Below are 21,132 nucleotides of genomic sequence, written 5' to 3'. Positions count from 1 at the left end.
CTGATTATGACCTCAACACCATCACCACACCCATTTCTGCTGACCAGAGGTAACCGCTTTTCACTTTATCTGTTTGCAATTCTTGGTGGTTTTCACCGTTTCTGTAAATATTGTTATACCACTATATTTTAAATGTATTCACTGTAGGGATTGTTATTTGATAGTGTGTGGGAGGTCGTTCCTCCCTGTATTGCACTATTCCTTCAGGTGACCCTTCAGTCAAGAAACTTACATTATTCAGTTTTGAAAAAGTGTTCCTTTAAGTTATTTCTTTAATAATTTCTTCCCCATGTCCTCTCTTTTAATAACTCTCATCAATAGAATGTTGGACCTCCTAATTTCATTCCCTATGGAATTTTTTATTCCATCATATTTTCAATTTCTATTAGCTCATATTATTTTCTGTTCCTTTCTCTTACTGTTTTTATTTTATGAATGCAAGATCATCTTAAAACTCTCAGGGTATTAATTAGAGGCTTTTTGTTTTGTTGTTCCCTTCGGTTTCCTGATTATCTTTGTTTGCTCTTGGGCCTTTTGTTTGTTTACTCTGATCTTTCTCTTTCATATGGTTACCTTCTTCAAATGTCTGGTGATCCTTGTTTTCCATTTACATTTAATAACTAGGCAAAAATAAGGTATTTAGAGGGTCTATGCACACAGTGGTTTGTTTTTGCTGGCTTCCCTATCGATTAAAGGGGTGGGTTGTTGGCCCTTACTGAGGAGGATTTAGGGACTTAGGGAATTGCTCTGGAGCTGCCAGGGAGCTCCCCAGAAAGCTGTTATTTTCCCTAGAAATATTTTGCTCAGAAAGCAGTATCAGGCTTTCGTTCAGTATGCTATGGGTGGGACCAGGGAGGAGTTAAAGGTAGACACTGTTTCATAAACAGGCTTTTCACTAACTTTTTTGTTTTCAGGTCGATGTCTGTGTCATTCTGACTTTCCTTTTCATTAGCTTTTGACAGTCCTAAGTCTTTTGGGGTATTCTTGGACATAGCCCCTCCTTTTGCACTCTGGGCTGTTACTTTTTCCTCCTCATTAGTTAATTTGCTTTCTGACTTTCCAAAATTGGTTTGAATTTTGGATTGTTGATAACTCTCTTTCTATTCTCTTCTTTGATGTGATTTTATATCTTTATTAATTCTTCCACTATCATTTCAATGAGGACTCTGAAATTATATGGTCATTTGGCCATCTTGCTTCAGATGCCTAAAAATATTCTTATTTGATTATTTGTTACCTAATAAGCTTCAGTTAAATTACAAACTGCAAATATTTTTTCCTACTTGTTGAAACTTTTACCTGCTCTAATGACTTTTTGTTTAATTAAATGCTTGTTATCATAAGAGCCATTAACACTTCAAAAAAGTTTTCATTGGGTCTGAGAAAATTAATAGATTTCACTTATTTCCTTATCTCCTCAGGTCAACTTCCTAATAATTTTTATAGCTTGTCACTAAAATGTATTGAATTCCCTGGGTTTACCTTTAAAATAGTTGTGCTATTTCTTTTCAGTAATTATAGAAGGTATGAAAAGGATTTTAGTGTTCCCATACTTTGTAGGAGTATTATATATTAGAATTATAAGATGGATAAATTACCAATGAGAAAATATTTTTTTAATATCGTATTTTGAAAACTGATCTTTGTTTAGGCGTTTGAGCAATTTTATTCCTTTTTAGGCATTTGGGCAATTGTGTGTGTGTATATGTACATATGTATGTGTGTATGTATTTTTTTTTTTTAACATATATATACTTTATAAGTAGGCTCCATGCCCAGCATGGGGCTCAAACTCATGACCCCAAGATCAAGAGTTACATTCTCCACTGACTGAGCCAGCCAGGAACCCCAATATGTATATTTTTTATATTTTTTAAAATTAGATGCCAAGACTGTCTTATACTGTATTTTAAATTTTTATATTAGTTTAAAATTTCATATTTTTATGTATTTTGTAGAGTTTAACATTAAAAATTTTTAAAGCATTTGATCATTACAATCCTCTGCACCTTTGCGGAGTGCACCATTTACTTTATCCATTACTGAACTTCTGAAATCACTTAATCACACTGCATTCCAGTACCTGAGTTGCAGGGGGAGTTTTTTTCATTTTTGTATTGTTTAGGCACTTAAAGATTTATTAAGTTTCTTTATTATTTAATATTTATTTAATTCATTATTATTTAATTATTTTTAATTTTTTTATTAAAATGAATAAGTGAAATAGTTTTGACTTAAAGATAAATTCTAAGCACAGTCAGCTTGCTAATTTTTCTCACCTTGTTATTTGCAGGTTTTGAATTAAAATATAAAAGTACACTGAGTGGGCACTGTGCTCCTGTTCTGGCTTGTGCTTTTTCTCATAATGGGCAGATGCTAGTCTCGGGGTAAGCTTTTTAGTTTAATTTCCTTACACCATTTTCATATGAAATAGGACATACATAAAAGTACATAAAACATAAGAGAATAGCTCAATAAAGTTATAGAGACCTGTGTAACCACTACTCAGGTCAAGAAATAGAACATCACTGGTTCTGCTCTGAAAGTCCTCCTCTTCCAGGTACACCTGTAGGGTGACAGCACCTCAGGTCATATACAATATTGCTTTTTTCTTTTAAACTGATTTAAAACAAATCATGCAATGTGTATTGTTTTGTGTCTGGCTTTCCTTAGTCAACGTGATGTTTATGGCATTCATATTAATGCATACAGCTGTGGTTTGTTGATTTTCATTGTTTATATTATATATATATATATTACACATATATATATAATATGAATATATAATTATATATATATATATATTTATATATATATATATTTATATATATATATATGCATGCTCTCTGTATTTCAGTATATGAGCCACTTATTGGTTATATATGTTACAAATATCTTTTCCCTTCTGTGGATTTACCTGTTCACAGTTTATAATTTTAGTGTACTTAGTTTTTTATGTTCTGAGTCATAAAGGTATTTTCCCATATTATCTTCTAAAACCTTCATTATTTTTCTTTTCTCAAATTTGATATGTGGGCATCATGTACAATAGGAATCCAATATTCTTTCCATGTGGATAGCCAGTTGTCCAAGTACTATGCATCGAAAATACCATCTTTTCTCCATGTTGTTCTGCTACCTTGTGAGAAACCACTGACCATGTGTGTGTGGATCTGATTCTCAGCCTGCTTTTTTTGTTCTAAATAATAAACTTACTATTTTTTTCTGTTTATCCCTTCTCTAAAACCATTCTGTCTTTCCAAGGCTTTGTATTTTAGCTATTCCTGAATTTTGACACTTCCATATAAATTTTAGATTTAGCTTGTCATATTGCCTCTAGTTACTCTCTGTACAGCCACAGACCTGTTTGGATTTTGATTGTGGTTGTAATGAGTCTGACAAAATCAGAGATAATTGACCTCTTTATGATATTGAGTCTTCTAATCCATGAATGTGGTATGTTTCTCCATTTATTTTTGTTTTGATTTCTCTCAATAATTGTCTTCTATGTAGAAGTCTTCCTCATCTTTTATTAGATTTATTTCTAAGCACTTAATTTTTTTTGTTGCTATTATAAAAGAGATGGCAAATGTAGGGAAGTAAATATGGGAAAACCACAGATTTACCTGTAAAGATCTTAAATTTTGTGTTTTTGATAACAAAAATCAATCATATCACATTAATAATGATGATTTTTGTTTCTTCCTTTCTAATCATTGTACCTTTGATATCATCTATGTGCTGCTGAACTGGCTGACACTACCAAGATAATGGAAACAGTGATAACAGCCATCCTTTGATTCCTTTTTGCAAAGGGAAAGCTTTCATTATTAAGTATGATCATATAGGTTTTGGGGAGATAAACTTTATTAGCCCCTCTGTTCCTTCTAGCTTATGAGTTTCTTTTTTTTAATCATGAAGAGGTATTATGATTTTAACTGTATCTTTTGAAATAATCATACGATTTTTCTTTTATTCTGTTAGGGTGGTAAATTATATTGACTTTTCAAATGTTAAACCAACCTTGCTTTGTTGGAATAAATACAGTTTACTCAGGACTTGTATTTTTGTGTATTGCAGTAGAGAAGTCTGATTCTAATTGTTACTTCTTTGTAATTTGTATTTTTTTCACTGGCTGCTCACAAAAATGTTCTCTCTGGTTTTTTGCACTTACTTTGTATTTAGATTTGGATTTATTTTTATTTAGTTTGCTTTGGAATTCACTGAGCTTGTTAAATATGTAGAGTAATAATTCATCAGTTAAGGGGAAATTCTTATTATCTCTTCAAATATTACTTCTGCCCTTTCTCTCCTCTAAATCTCAGACTCTAATTAAATGCAAAATATACCTTCTTACTATAAACTTTGTATCTTTTTTCTTCTGTATTTTTCATTCTCTTATTTCTTGTGTTGTATTCTGAATAATTTCTCCTTTGCTGATGCCCTCCTTAGCTTTATCTGATATGTTACTTTAAACTGGTCCATTGATGGATCTTTAATTTTGGTTATTTTACTTTTTGGTCCTGGCATTTCTATTTGGCTAGTTTTTCCAGGTCCACTATGTCACTTTTTATGATCTCTAGTTCTCTGTTGAAAATTTTAATCTTGGCTTCTATTTTCCAAAACTTTGTTCTGTAAAGCAATTGGTTTGGTACACAGTGGTATGATTCAGTTACTTTATATTCTCCTATTTGTGTACTTTGGTATATTTTCTCCTTGCTGCCATTGGATTTTTGCAAACTTGCCTGTCTGATCTCACAGGTCATAGCACTGAAATGCACATTCATAGCTCTTCACAGCAGCTTTTGCTCCAGCCACGATACTTAGGCTCCTAACATTCACTTAAAATATTCTGGACTGAACCTGATAGTTCTTTTCCCATATTCTCTAATCCTTGCCAGATAAAAGCCAAATAATTAGTTATATTGCCATCATTTTAGATTGACTTTTTCATCTCAAACGATGAAAATGGCTCATCAAAAAAGCATTTATAGTAATTCTCCTTTGACCTAGGATTGAAATCAGTGGAAAGTTTAAACAAATAAAGTTGGATTTCCTTCTGTTGTTTGGGGGGGATATATTGTGCATTTCATTTTTGAGAGGTTAGTTGACAAAATGATGGTATGAAATTCAGCAAATATTTATGACTCTCTTATGTACCCAGGTCTCTGCCATTGCAATAGGGCATGTAAAAGGAAGTATAAGACAGTGTGCCCTTAAAGACGTTTTGATTCTCTATCTTGATGTTCACGTGATAACCTAATGATATTACAAGATCTAACATGTCTTTGCTTTCTGAATCATGAAAGAAGTATTAAGTGATATTCAGTATAGTTTTTGTGTTACTATTTGTGTTATAAAAATGGCATTTTATAGCATACTTCCTTATATATATGTCATTTATAATTAGTATTTTATGTTAACTAAGATAGACCTTTTCAGTCATTCTGGATTAATGGAATTTTACATTATTAAATACTTTTTGGCATATGTGCTCTAGGTCACATTCAGATATTTTTCTGAATATTCTTAGTTCATTTGGATAAATATACAGGCAAGTGAATTGTTTGGAAATGTAAAGGATGGTGAAAGATAAACATTTAGTCTTTTAGGAGAATTGGGACATATGTTTTAACTATATTTCATGAGTAGATGAAGAACAAGTTAATTGGTTGATAATAGATTCCATCTGCAACTAAGAATCATTGGTAAGATGGAATGGATACATCTGCTAAAGAGAGAGTAGGAAAAAAGTGAGTAGGATAAAAGATTTTTGAATACAAGTGGCTACATAGGAAAAATGAATTGACCCCAGAATGGGATTATAGGTCAGGTGTGCTAAGGAAGTTGTATAGGGGATAGATACAGGGTAACTATGTAAAAGGCATTATGGAATTTATGCAGATATGGGAGGATTGGGAAAACAGGGCATTCCAAGAGGCAGGAAATTCTTGAGTGAATTACAATGTATTATAAATGGAGAGGTGCCTGGGTGGCTCATTTGGTTGAGTGTCCAACTCTTGATTTTGGCTCAGGTCATGATCCCAGGGTTGTGGGATCTAGCCCTTGTCAGACTCTATGCTGAGTGTGGAGCCTGCTTGAGATTCTCTCTCTTTTTGTCCTTTAGCCTCTCCCCAGCTTGCACTCTCTCTCTCTCTCTCTCAAAACGAAATAAATCTTAAAAAAAAAAAAAAAAAAGTATGATAAATGTAAAAAGGAGTAATGGGAATTGAGGCTGGAAAAATAGATTGTAGAGATGAAAGAGAACTAGGATGTTGTTATAACTTGGTATAGATTTAGGAAAACAATTGAAACTTTGAAAGCATTTCTAATATGCATCTCCTAGCTATAGGAGAGATGGGTGTTAAAGCTTAAATAAAGAAATTAAACTATGATTTAGGTCAATGGTTCTCATACATTTTGGTTTTAGGATTCTTTGACATTCTTAAAAGTTATTGACCTCAAAGAGCTTTTGCTTATATGGATGATATATATCCTATATATGCTATATATATGATATCTATATATGATATCTATATGATATATATGTATATATTACACGTATATGTGTGTGTGTAATATATATATTACATGTATGTGTGTGTATATATGTGATATATATATTACATATATATACATATATATATATGTATATTGCTATTTACCAAAAATAAAACTGAGAAAATTCTAAAATATTTTTAATTTATTAAAAATATATACTCATTGCGGGGCGCCTGGGTGGCGCAGTCGGTTAAGCGTCCGACTTCAGCCAGGTCACGATCTCACGGTCCCTGAGTTCGAGCCCCGCGTCGGGCTCTGGGCTGATGGCTCAGAGCCTGGAGCCTGTTTCCGATTCTGTGTCTCCCTCTCTCTCTGCCCCTCCCCCGTTCATGCTCTGTCTCTCTCTGTCCCAAAAATAAATAAACGTTGAAAAAAAAAATTAAAAAAAATATATATACTCATTGCATGTTAAGATTTTTTTCTTAGGAAAAATAAAAAGTGGCATTGTTTTACATTATTTAAAATCTCTTCAATATCTGGGCTAGCAGAAGATACATGGGTTCTCATGTCTGCTTCACATATTTCATTAGTTCTCAGAGCTATGATGGCATCACCCACGATGGAACAAAATACGTAGGAATTTATTCCATCTTTCTCTGCATCTCTCTTCTAATAATTTTCCTCTGGGCTTTGGCAGAATTTGTCTTTTGTTCTACCCTACTTCTCTTGATCAACCAGATAAAACAAACATATAGCTTTTGTTCAGGCAGAAAAGATCAGTCTTCCTAATTCAAATAGGGTTGCCACTTTCCATAAATTCTCAGTTCTAGTAGGTAGGATTCCTTGGAAACCAGTTTTACAATGCTCATTGTTGTTAGAGTTCAATAGATAAAACCCTCTTTTCTTCTTTTAAAAAAAAATTAAAAAAAAAATTTTTTTTTAACGTTTATTTATTTTTGAGACAGAGAGAGACAGAGCATGAATGAGGGAGGGTCAGAGAGAGGGAGACACAGAATCTGAAACAGACTCCAGGCTCTGAGCTGTCAGCACAGAGCCCGACACGGGGCTCGAACTCACGGACCGCGAGATCATGACCTGAGCCTAAGTCGGCCGCTTAACCGACTGAGCCACCCAGGCGCCCCTCTTTTAAAAAATTTTTAAAATGTTTATTTTCGAGAGAGAAAGAGCATGAGCGTGGGAGGGGCAGAGAGAGAGTGAGAGAGAGAGAGAGAGAGAGAGAGAGAGAGAGAGAGAGAGAATCATAAGCAGGCTCCGCACTGAAAGCAGAGCACCCAGTGTGGGACTCAAACTCATGAACTGTGAGATCATGACCTGAGCCAAAGTTGGATGCTTAACCTACTGAGCTACCCACATGCCCACCCTTTTCTTCTTCTTGAGTCAGAAACCAGTGACAGAGAACTACAGGACAGACTGGATGACATGTCTGTAGATTTGCAGCTGACTTGCTCACTGCTCTTGGGCAGCCAGCACCACTGCAGACTTCCCCTGCAGAGGCAGATCAGGTAAAAGAGAAAATCCAGAAGGGGCTGGGCCAAATGGCCTAATATCTTCCCCCAAACTTTCCAGTCATCTGTCATTCTTTTTCTGCTAAGCAGGAGAGGAATAAGACCAGGAACCTTATTCCAGAAAGGCTGAGAAATGTACCCTTTCATCCAACAAGATGTTTGTTTATATTTTATCTATTTTGCAAATGTAAAGGATAGAGTTTTATTGTCATGAATTTGGAGTGGCTTTAACAAACAACCTTCTCTTGCTCAGTAATGACTAGAATAAGGCTTGAGATCACTCTTCCAAAATCATCTTTTCCCCTCTATCTCTTTACAACATTGTTTATAATCCTATAGAACAGGTCAGTACATTTAGTAGCCTAAAAGTGCATGATGGCGATTTATCAATAGATAAATAAAGATAAAATTAGATATTGCATTGCTTTAAATTAGATGTCTTGTGAAAGCTTTAATGAAATATGAATGGCCATGTCATCTGCCTTATGTGTTTTTAGGCTGAAACCATCCCCATTATGAATCAATTTGAATGTTAATACATTCATGGGGGATGATGTTCTAGGAAGTAAAATGCAAAAAGTTGGGTTTTGGGATCACATAGAACTAGTTTTCATCCCAGTCCTGCCATTTACTAGCTGTGTGACTTTGAACAGTTTCTAATTCCATATCTTATCTCAACTTCATTTCTCTGAATTATAAAATAGAGAAAATAATAACACTTTCCTCATAAGATTGTTATGAAGCTTAAATAAGAAAATGCTGGGGGCACCTGGGTGGCTCAGTCAGTTCAATGTCTGACTCTTAGTTTCTGCTCAGGTCATGATCTCCTGGTTCATGAGGTTGAGCTCCGTGTCAGGCTCTGCACTGATGTGTGGAGCCTGCTTGGGATTCTCTCTCTCCCTGTCTCTCTGCCCCTCCTCTGCTGTGTGCTCTCTCTCTCAAAATAAATAAACTTAAAAAAAAAATTCCAGCAAAGCATTATTTATTTGGGGGGCATAATAATTGTTTATTAAACATTATGTATATTATTTTTTGTGTAATATAAAACATTGGGCAGTTATATAACATAACATTTTACTTCCTCATTTTCTGACTTCTGTTTGAAGTTTCAACCGTTGTCCTATACTTAGGGGTATTATAAAATAAATGTTTGAAATTAACCATGTGTCTTTGAAACAGTTGTTGAGGACTTTTTGTCATAGTATCTTCTCTGTAAACACCTTGGGGAGGGGCGCCTGGGTGGCGCAGTCGGTTAAGCGTCCGACTTCAGCCAGGTCACGATCTCGCGGTCCCTGAGTTCGAGCCCCGCGTCAGGCTCTGGGCTGATGGCTCAGAACCTGGAACCTGTTTCCGATTCTGTGTCTCCCTCTCTCTCTGCCCCTACCCCGTTCATGCTCTGTCTCTCTCTGTCCCAAAAATAAATAAACATTGAAAAAAAAAATTTTTTTTTTAAACACCTTGGGGAAAATAGTTCTTTCAGGTCTCAGTCTGAGGAATTGATGTCTCTTTTCCAAACTTGGAGTTTGTGTTTCTACATTTTTTTTTAATTGCTAAAGAAGCTCAGAACCAAACTTGCAGCCCTCCTGTGGCAAGGTGGACTGGATTTTATGACGTATATTTTTATTTTTAATCTTTATCTTTATTTTTCTTCCCCACCTCATCTTTGTATTCTCTTCATCTCCAGTTTCCTCATATAATTTTTACCTTGTTTTTGCCACATCTTGTAAGAGACTTCAAATACTTTATGAGTGAGAAGAAACATAGATAATTACCCCTCCCTTTTTTTTGAGAGAGAGAGAGAGAGAGAGCAAGCGAGCATGATTAGGGGAGGGGCAGAGAGAATCCTAAGCAGGTTCCACGTTCAACACAGAGTCCAATGAGGGGCTTGATCTCACAACCCAGAGATCATGAACTGAGCCGAAATCAAGAGTCAGATGTTTAACTCACTGAGCCACCAGGCACCCCCATAGATAAATACATTTAAAATAAAAATGCTTGAGTGTAAAATAAATCTTTAAAACTTAGGAACACACTTGACCTAAAGAAATGTTGGTAATTTCATTTGATTAGGGTTTTTTTTTTTTTTTTTGCCATTGTATAAAGCTAGTTTAGATTAAAATGCTTTGGTGATTTCTGATATGGGTGGCTGTTCGTCATAATGTCACTGATCACCCATGAGTCTATGTATGCTCTTCAATATCAAACACATAACAATATGTATTATTGCTCTCACCCAGTAACCGTCTAGATATAATTGACATGTTTGTCTTGTAGTCTTGAGTGAGCGGAGTTGAGGTTTTAGAGTGCCACAAAACTGAAGGAATGCAGTATCAAAAGGCTTGAAAACTAATACTTCCTTTATAAGGAAACCTGGGCTTAAAGTGACAGGACAGATTGTAGTGGGATGTAGATATGAAAAGTTGGGGAAAGAGTTACATAAAGCAGGCAGGAAATGTATAACCAGGGGCACCAGACAATTGGACTTCTTGTTCAGTGTTGGTTCAGGTTCAATTTAGGGAATATTTTGAGGTTTTATATTGCTTGAGTGATTTCAAAGTATTTTATTTTGTGTCTGTTTACAGTGGTTCTGTTATTCTCCTGGTCTTTCCAACTCAAATCTCAAATATTAAAAACTATTATTTTTTTCCTAACTCTAATTTCCTTCCACTAAATCTAATCAGCTATCAAATCCTATGGTATCTTTCTTTGAATCCCATTAGTCAAATTAGAGGTTATAGGAGGTGAGTTGACAATCTTTTCTATCTTCCTAAGTCCACACATCTTCATTCATAATTTCTATTCTTCTTGGTTGGATGTTTAGACTCTTAGGAGATCTTAATGTTTGGCCTTTTGCTTCTCAGATTCATTTTTTTTTTTTTTTTTTTTTTTTACCTCAATATCAAGTGAACCTATTCCATTGCCTTCATGGCTGACTATCTGTTGCCTACAGGATTGCCTACATTTCTCGGGTACTTTGTATTTTTGTTCTAGTCTACATTTTCGGCCTTATTTCATGCTGTTCTCGTATGTGAACTCTTGCTTGTTGTCCTTATTTCTGTCTTTCCAATATTAGATGCTCATAAAGATTACTAATGGTGATCCAGCTTTTCAAGTGCTATAGTATTAGGATGAGTCAGTTTTAATTGCACTACATGTAGTTAAGAAGGTGGAATTTCCTTTTAGTTTTCTTTTTTAGGCTGCTCAGAAGTAAGTTTTCCCTAAGAATTTTATATATTCTGATAATCATACCTTGTACCTTGAGGAATTTAGGACTCAATAAGAGTATCCACAAATTATGTTTAGTATATATGTACTCAAATAATGTTAGCTGCTAATTAATATTTTCAGTGTTTTTTGGCTGGAATTTAACATTTAATGCTGTAACTGTTTTTTACATCCAGAAAGCATTCTGTGTGCTTCCCACTTTCTTGTATTTTATTTTACATTTGAACATTTAAAGTGTAATTCTTATTTTGAACTTATAATAAAGATTCTGCAGTCAAAATCCATCCTCTACCCTGGATAACTTACACTAAACAAGGAATTTTAAGCCCTCCAGTAGGTATGACTCCTGTGGTCTCTTATCAGCTATCTTTTAATAATAATAACTATAAATATTATTAAAGTTGTACAGACATTAGTAACACTTATATTGTTGTATTATCTTACCTTGTAGCATATATCGTGGTGTAGCATATAGCATATATATAGCATCGTATATATTTTTAAAGAGGGAAGATACTATGCAGAAACACATTTATCTATTGTTAGTTATGTACTTTGTTACAATGTTTGCATTTTTCTTTGTTTGATGATTTTCTTTTTACCACCAGAATAATCCCAGATGGCTGTTTTTAATTTTATACTATTAAAAGAAACCTTGCAGAGTTCATACCAAGTTTAGAATTACAGTTTTCAGAAATGAGTCACAAGACGTGTGTGTGTGTGTATATGTGTGTGTGTAGAGAGAGAGGTTGGTAATTAAGTCATGGCTATATTAATGATAAAGAACAATGATGTTTGAAACAAAGACCAAGTAACAAGTATAGTTTACCGTTGAACAGCATGGGTTTGAACTTCATGGGTTTACTTATATGCAGTTTTTTTGGTACAGTACAGTATTTTCTCTTAAGATTTTCTTAACATTTTATTTTTTCTAGCTTTATTGTAAGAATACAGTATAGAATACATATAACATACACAATATGTGTTAATCAACTATTTGTTGTTGGTAAAGCTTCCAGTCAACAGGAGGCTTAGTAGTAGTTAAGTTTTTGAAGAGTCAAAAGTTATACGTGGATTTTCTTTTTTCTTAAATGAGATTTGAATTGTAGCTCATAGTATCATTTTTGACAAGAATATTTTTGTGATTCATACATGTATTTATGCATATATCCATATAGCTAGATATACATTTGCACATAGTTTTTATTTTTAAATTTTTGTTTTTTATTTCAAGTCTTTATTTAAATTCTAGTTAGAAATTAACATATATGGTAATATTGGTTTCAGGTATAGAATTTAGTGATTCATCACTTACATATAACAACCAGTGCTCAACACAAGTGCCCTCCTTAATACCCATCACCCATTTAGCCCATCCCGTGCCCACCTCCCTCCATCAACCCTCAGTTTGTTCTCTATAGTTAAGTCTTTTATGGTTTGCTTTCTTCTCTCTCTCTGTCTCTTTTCCTTTCCCCTATGTTCATCTGTTTTGTTTCTTAAATTCCGTATATGGGTAAAAATCCTATGGTATCTGTCTTTCTCATACATAGATTTTCAACTGCATGGGGAAGAGGAGAATCAATGCCCCTATCCCTTCATTGTTTGAGGGTCAATTATAAATAGCTTTCCCTTATAGTGGTTTTTCCCTTTGAGTTATTAACTTGATATGGGATTATGTCTTATTTATACATCATAAATGCTTACTCTGTTTATGGCTAGATGGTATAAATAGCATATACTAGTATTAATAAAGTATTAAGCTAGTATTTAATAAAGTTTATAATTTTCTGAAAAATTTTATATGTGGCATGTAGTCTTTTGAATAAAAGTTCATACATATGAACAAAAAGCTTGCATTCTAAATGTTTGTATATCAGTATCTCAGCCTTTTCTAAAAAAGTTATTTAAATGATTTAAAAATATTAACTACCTGGTTTTTATAGAACTTCTCACTCATAATTTCCTTTTTCTTTTAAAGATCAGTGGATAAATCTGTCATAGTGTATGATACTGTAAGTATTTCAAAATCTTGCATGTGTGATATGCGTAAATTATGTTTATTAGGGTACTGAACTTCAAGTTTTGTTAGGCAAGATGGATAAAATACTTTCTTTTCTTTTTAGAGTGCCTAAGAATATACATTTTCAAAAGTGCTAAGATAGTTATGCAAGTTATTGGTTCTGGGACAGGCCCTTAAATATTTCAGTAATGATTTTAAGATGGATAGATGTCTAAGATAGATGATTAATCTGATCAAAGAAAATACAGATTTAAAGAGCACCAATATCCAAAAAAAAAAAAAACACTTCAAAGTGATTTTTCTTAAATTTTTATACCAGGTTTCCATAATAGCAAAGAATGAATATTTACCCCAGGGTTGTGGATGGGTGTGCTGAAAGTGGCCTACCACTGGTAGAGATCTGGCTGGCTTTAGAGACTGATAGAAGGAAGAGTAAGTTTTAATAGACTTGGGAAAATGGCAGTTTTTGGTAGAGCCATATGAATAAAGACCGAGTTGCATGAGTATGAAAAAAAACCATTTTACATGTAGCAAAGATGTGGTTGATGAAAATATTCTTCAAGAGAAATCCATGTTGAATGGAGCCTTACAATGATGGAGTTCAGGCTGCTGCGTGCTAGCAAATGAACCAGAGATGTTAATCATCAAAGTGTAGTCGGTCAAGCAAGGAATCTAAACTAGTCTTCTAGTGGGAATTCAAATCGCGGAGTGCTCTGTCAGGAGATGGAAAAGAATACAAACTGGGTGAAGTAGATCCTGAATGTTTCTCAACAAATTTGCTTAAGATTTTACATTCACAAGAATAGCTAGAACACTAAACTTCCTCCATAAAATATGTATATGAATCTCAGCTAAATACAACTGATTGTACATTTGAAACTAATATAACACTGTTAATTATACTTCACTTTTTAAAAAATTAATAAATACATCTAGATGCTAGATGGCCAGCTAAGTGTACTCAAAATCTAAGTAACTAATTTCTCTTCACCAGTCCTGCAGTTGGGTACAAGTCAAATGCCATAGCAAAAATACAGGTCATTTCATGTAATAGATGTTTAGGCTACTGTTAGTAAATTCAAAACCATCAGCAGAAGCCCAGGATCTATTATACTAAAAATTTCTAGGAGGGTGGTCAGCAGACAACAGTGCTAATTACTGAGAGTGAAATAAGTACCTGATAATATTATTAGTTATAGAGGCTGTTCTCTCTTTATTGGGTAAAGTTTCAACTTACATTAGCGACTAATTATAATAAAATACTGGTATCATATAAACTATTTATGTCAAATGAGCCTTTATCAGTAACTTTACTCCTGCCTGAGTAAATATAAAGCTGTTTTTATTGTTTTTCAGAATACTGAGAATATACTTCACACATTGACTCAGCACACCAGGTCTGAGCTTAACCTCATTTTGTATTAATATAATAAAAAAATTAGTCTGAGGATACATAATAGTTGTTTTTATTAACTAGGTATGTCACAACTTGTGCCTTTGCACCCAATATCCTTTTACTTGCTACTGGTTCAATGGACAAAACAGTGAACATCTGGCAATTTGATCTGGAAACACCTTGCCAAGGTTAGTAAGGGCATCATATTTAACCCAGTTCAATCCCATTCACCATTAAATTAAAAAATCCTGTAATTTTTGGGGGCACCTGGGTGGCTTAATCAGTTAAGTGTCATGATCTCATGGTTCGCGAGTTTGAGGCCCAAGTCAGGCTCTGTGCTGACAGCTCGATGCCTGGAGTCTGCTTCAGATTCTGTCTCCCTCTCGCTCTCTGCCCCTCCCCCATTCACACTCTGTCTTTCTCTTTCAAAACTAAAAAAACATTAAAAAAAATTTTTTTTTAATCATGTAAATTTTTAACAAATTACTCACTTTGCTTTTTCTCAATATGAAGTGTATACCCGAATGTATAATTTAAAAATAATTTTACAGAATCTAGTGTTTCAAGTAGTTTATATATGTTAAAGCTGTTGGTAAATCCTTTTAGAAGCACATTCATGGAAATCATACCTCCCAATTTTTTTATAAGCTATTTATTTGTACGCATACTATTTTTTCAGATAAATATAGCCTGAGAACAAAATAGAAAGCAGAGTTTTACTTTGTTCGTTTTATTTTTGGCCTCATCAAGCAATGTTGACACATAATTTAGGAATTTTACTTTTATTACTGTCAGAATTAACCGAATAGTGGTGCTGATATGCAGACGATAGAGCAGAGTACTTTTGCTGATATGAATTTTATATAATAAAAAATTGTTTTTCTAGACTGAAAAGTTCTAAGAGAGTAGTATTTAATATAGTATTAAATAATATTGTAACTGTACATAGTGTTGTTTTTTTTGAAATTTCTTAAAAGGTTGTTAAAACACAGCTTTAAGGAAATTTTAGTTTTTAATTCTCAGTGAGAATATTCATAAAGGCAATACTTTCCTTCATTGTTATTTTACCTGCTTTTCTGTTTGTGGGTTTGTTTTTAAGCAAGGAGCACAGAAGACGAGGCGAAGCAATTTCCTGAAGACTGGTCAGAGGATGATGTTTCAGTGTGGCTTTGTGCCCAAGGTTTAAATGACCTTGTTGGTATTTTCAAAATGAATAACATTGATGGAAGAGAATTGTTGAATCTCACCAAAGAAAGTCTGGCTGATGATTTGAAAATTGGTAAGATTAGTGGAAGATGGGCATTCTTAAAAGCGACTTTTAATAATTTACTCTGAAATTGGTTTCAGTTGTATTAATGCTTTCCTCTTACTGTTCTGGCACAGTAATTATGCTGGTATATTTTTTTGTAGAGAAGGATTATGTAGGTTAGATTATGGAAAAGAAATGTTATGTGGTATTTCTTTAAGTAACTAAAGCCACCATGTAATTAATTTTCAAAATGTATTTATTTTAGAAATTGAGATGTAATTCACATAAAACTCACCCTTTTATAAGTGTACAATGCAGTGATTTTTAGTATATCCACAGAGTTGTATAGCCATCACCACTGTCTAATCACACAACATTTTCATCCCTTCAAAAAGAAACCCCATGCTCATGAGCGGTCACTCCTCTTTCCCTTTCTTTCTAGCTCCTGGCAACCACTAATCTGCATTTTGTCTCTAAGGATTTGCCTCTTCTTGACATTTCATAGAAATGGAATCATACAATATGCTGCCTTTTCTGGCTTAGCATGCTTTCAGAGTTCATCCATGCTACAGCATATATTAGTGCTTCATTTCTTCTTATGACTATCACTTTTTGCTATCCATTTATCAGTTGATTGAATTTAGATTGTTTCCATTTTGGACTATTGTGAATAATGCTGCTCTGAACATTTGTGTACACGCTTTTGTGTAGTATCTGTTTGCAGTTTTCTTGGGTGTATAATTGGGAGTGGAATTGGTGGGTCATATAGTAACTCTGTGCTTACATTTGAGGAACTGCCAGACTATTTCCAAAGCAGCTGTGCTATTTTATGTTCTCACCAGCTATATATGAGAATTTCAGTTTCTTTTCTTTTTTTTAAATTTTCTCTAATGTCTGTATATTTTAGAGAGAGAGAGAGAGAGAGAGAGAGACAGTGCGAGCAGGGGAGTGGCAGAGAGAGAGGGAGACACAGAATCTGAAGCAGGCTCCAGGCGCTGAGCTGTCAGCACAGAGCCCCCAATGCGGGAGTTCAACTTGTGAACCGGGGATCATGACCTGAGCCAAAATCAGACACTTAACTGACTGAGCCACCCAGACACCCCAAGAATTTTGATTTCTCCACATCCTCATCAACATGTGTTTTTTTAATTATAGCCATCCTAGTGGTTTCTCATTATGGTTTCAGTATACATTTCCTGGTGACTGGTGATGTTGAACATCTTTCCATATGCTTATTAGCTATTTGTAGATCTTCTTTGTGGAAATGTCTGTTAAGATCCTTTGGCCATTTTAAAAACTGGGTTATTTGTCTTTTTATTATTTTTTATATAAATTTGGGTATGAGGCTCTTATTAGATATGTGATTTGGAAATATTTTCTCCCTTTCTGTAGGTTAGCCTTATACTTGCTTGATAGTGCCCTTTGAAGCACAAATTTAAAAATTTTGATGAAGTCCAATTTATCTTTTTTCCTATTGTTGCTTAGGCTGTAGGTGTCATACCTAATAAACTATTGCCTAATACTAAGTCTCAAAGATTTAAACCTGTTTTTCTTCTATGAATTTATATGTCTAGCTTCTACATTTAGGTATGTGATCAATTTTGACTTAATTTTTGGATATGGTATGAGTATAGGGGTCCAGCTTCACTCTTTCAGATGTCGATATCCAGCTGCTGTCCTAGCACGATTTGTCGGAAAGACTATTCTTGCCTTTTGGGATTGTCTTGGCACCCTTGTTAAAAATCAATTGACCACAAATGTGAGGATTTATTTCTGGACTCTCAATTCTATCATTGACATATTTGTCGATTCTTACGCTCACACTGTCTTAATTACTGTAGCTTTGTAGTAGGTTTTGAAATTGAAAAGCGTGGGTCCTCTATCTTTTTTTTTTCTTCTTCTTCAAGATTGGTTTTGTTTTCCTGGGTCCCTTGCATTTCCATATGAATTTTAGAATCAACTTGTCAATTTCTGTTTAAAATCAGGTGGATTTAATTAATTAATTTATTTTTAAGTTTTAATTTAAATTCCTGTTAGTTAACACAGTATAATATTAGTTTCAGGTGTACAATATAGTGACTCAACATTTCCATACAACACCTGGTGCTCATCAGAAGTGCACTCCTTAAAAAGCCACTTATTTCGCAGTTGCATGGGTGGCTCAGTTAAGTGTCCAACTCTTTTTTTTTTTTTAATTTTTAATGTTTATTTTAGTTTTGAGAGACAGAGAGCACAAGCTGGGGAGGAGCAGAGAGAGAGAGAGAGACACAGAATCCAAAGCAGGCTCCAAGCAGCTCTGAGCTATCAGCACAGAGCCTGACGTGGGGCTCAGACTCATGAACCACCAGATCATGACCTGAGCTGAAGTTGGACAGTTAACTGACTGAGCCACCCAGGTGCCCCAAGTGTCCAACTCTTGATTTCAGCTCAGGTCATGATCTCGTGGTTTGTGAGTTTGAGCCCCGCATCAGGCTCTGAGCTGACAGTGCAGAGCCTGCTTTGGATTGTGTTTCCCTCTCTCTGTGCTCCTCCCCAACTTGCTCTTTCTCAAAAATAAACATTAAAAAGAAAAGCCAATTTTGATAGGGATTATATTGAATCTGTGAATTAATTTGGGGATTATTGTCATCTTAAGTTTTCCAATCCATAAGCACATGACGTTTTTCAGTTTATTCAGGTCTTCTTCATTTCTTTTAAAAATGCTTTGTCATTTTCAGTATATGTCATTTTTCCTTAAGTGTATAATTCAGTGGTCTTTAGTGTATTCATAGAGTTTTATAACCATCAACAACACTGTCTATTTTCAGAACATTTTTATCCCCTCAAAAGAACCCCATTCTCTCTCCCTAGCCTCTGGCAACCACTAATCTACTTTGTCTTTATGGATTTGTCTGTTTGGGATATTTCTTGTAAGTGGAACCATACAGTAGGTGCCCTTTGTATCTGGCTTCTTCTATGTAACATAATGCTGTCAAGGTTCATCCATGTTTTGTATGTGTAAGTGCTTCAATATGTAAGGTTTCCAGTTTCTTCACCTCTTTCTCAGTACTTGTTATTACCTGTCACCTTGATTATAGCCACCCTTGTAGATGTGAAGTGGTATTAGATTGTGGTTTGTGTTTGTGTTTACCTAATTATATGGAGTATCTTTTCAAGTTCTTATTGGCCATTTATGTATCTTCTTCAGAGAAATGTCTGAGAAGTTAAAATTGTTAAAAATATTTTTAAACTGGTTTATTTGTCTTTAAGTTGTTGAGTTGTAAGAGTTGTTTATTATGTTCTGGAGACTAGATCCTTATCAAAAATAGTTTGAAGTCTTTTGTTTTTATTTTTTTATTTTTTATGTTTATTTTTGACAGAGTGAGACAAAGCGTGAGTGGGGGAGGGGCAAAGAGAGAAGGAGACAAAGAATCTGAAGCAGGCTCCAGGCTCTGAGCAAGCTGTTAGCACAGAGCCTGATGCTGGGCTTGAACCCACGAGCTGTGAGATTGTGACCTGAGCCAAACCTGGGTGCTCAACCGACTGAGCCACCCAGGCACCCCTAGTTTGAAGACTTAATGTCATGCTGTAATAAAACTAATAATCGGACACTACTATTAACATGCTATAATGAAATGAGAAAGCATAGAAAATAGGATATCCATAGTGAGATTTATTGTTAATGAAGAGTCAAATGACAAAAAAAAAAAAAATATTAAAACCATTTTGGAGTATAGTGTTATACTTTCCTTATATGGTAAATATAGCATATGAGTGTATTTAAATCTCTTGAAATCTTACGGCCTTTAAAAAGTTAACATAATGATGGTTTGTGAAAATACTTAGGGTCAGATGGTTTTGTACTCCGGCCATATTATGAGAGCTATTTTTGTATTTCTAATGACTTATTGCCTTTATAATTTATTCTTTCCTCCTGAAAGTTGGTAACAGAGTGTTGGGTTGGTTGTTTGTTTTTCTGCTGATTTTTGCATCTTCATTAGTTGATTTCTTATTAGTCTCTCACAATAAATCTTAACAGCACCTTATCATTTAGAAGCACTTAACACTATAAAACAATAATTTCAGATTTCAACAAAGGATGTTTGAAAACAAAAGAAGCATAGTAAAAACAATAGGAATAGAATTCTATTCTGATAGATAAATAAGAAATTCTTATAGGATTTAATTAATGATTTGAAATAGTTTTTGAAGGATGAGTCCCAGGATTAGTAGTTACAATCATTTTAAACTTCAGTGAAATAAGTTTCAGAACTATCAGGCCCAAGCCAAAATTGAAATATAATTTAACTTCTCTAGTGGTCTAATAGTGGAATTAGGAAAATTATTATTATGAATGGAGACAAAAATGTTAACATTTTCTAGTAAATAAGGAATCTATTCTGTGTGTTTAAGATTTGGAAAGTTGGGGGGCGCCTGGGTGGCGCAGTCGGTTAAGTGTCCGACTTCAGCCAGGGGTCGATCTCGCGGTCCGTGAGTTCGAGCCCCGCGTCAGGCTCTGGGCTGATGGCTCAGAGCCTGGAGCCTGTTTCCGATTCTGTGTCTCCCTCTCTCTCTGCCCCTCCCCCATTCATGCTCTGTCTCTCTCTGTCCCAAAAATAAATAAACGTTGAAAAAAAAAAAAAAAAAAAAAAGATTTGGAAAGTTGGCAAATTAAACAGAATAAATTAGTAAATGGGCTAGGGCATTTATTTTTTCACATAATTCTACAGTATTTGAAAGTTTTTATAGAATTATAAAGAATTATAAAGGATCAAGAAGTTAACTTTAATCTTCTACAAGTACTACTTTAAGCTACAGTGAATTTCTTTTAGTCTTGAATTTTAAGAAAAGCAGATTCTTAAGATAGTATATTGGCATAATAGAGAATTGAAATTGAGTCTAAAGAAAAAATGTGCTAAGAGGCAAACTGATGAGTAAATGATAATGAATTTTATTCTTTAGATGCATAACTCTCTTACTTGCTTTTGACTTGTGATACAATTGTTAGAACAGTTCCTAAGTCAACGCGAGTAAATAGGAATTTGTGTATTCGTCATATGGAGGAATTGTGCAGTAAGGCACATTGGGGTGTTAGAGACCAAAGTATGTGTATCTATTATGTTTGACACTTAAAAAGTTACTTTTAAGGAATCAAGCAGTCTATGAAATTTTCTAGTGAGGCTTTTATAAATATATAATAAAGGAACTTTCTATAGACTTGAATATCTGCTGGAGT

General features: G+C 34.2%; 1 protein-coding gene across 5 annotated transcripts in view; it reads left to right on the top strand.

The window, feature by feature from the left end:
* WDSUB1 (WD repeat, sterile alpha motif and U-box domain containing 1) overlaps positions 1-21,132 on the top strand; it is a 51,661-nt gene that overhangs the window by 7,163 nt on the left and 23,366 nt on the right. For 4 of the 5 annotated variants that reach the window (XM_045479944.1, XM_045479945.1, XM_045479942.1 and 1 more), the window contains exons 5-9: positions 2,294-2,387; positions 13,231-13,264; positions 14,629-14,669; positions 14,750-14,856; positions 15,768-15,947. In XM_045479944.1, the coding sequence (XP_045335900.1) occupies positions 2,294-2,387; positions 13,231-13,264; positions 14,629-14,669; positions 14,750-14,856; positions 15,768-15,947 (456 nt within the window). The remainder of the gene's footprint in view (positions 1-2,293; positions 2,388-13,230; positions 13,265-14,628; positions 14,670-14,749; positions 14,857-15,767; positions 15,948-21,132) is intronic. The other variant, XM_045479946.1, reaches the window with a different exon arrangement.

This window comes from Leopardus geoffroyi, chromosome C1, assembly GCF_018350155.1.
Source record: "Leopardus geoffroyi isolate Oge1 chromosome C1, O.geoffroyi_Oge1_pat1.0, whole genome shotgun sequence".
Lineage (NCBI taxonomy): Eukaryota > Metazoa > Chordata > Mammalia > Carnivora > Felidae > Leopardus > Leopardus geoffroyi.
This window is presented reverse-complemented; position numbering and strand designations above follow the sequence as displayed.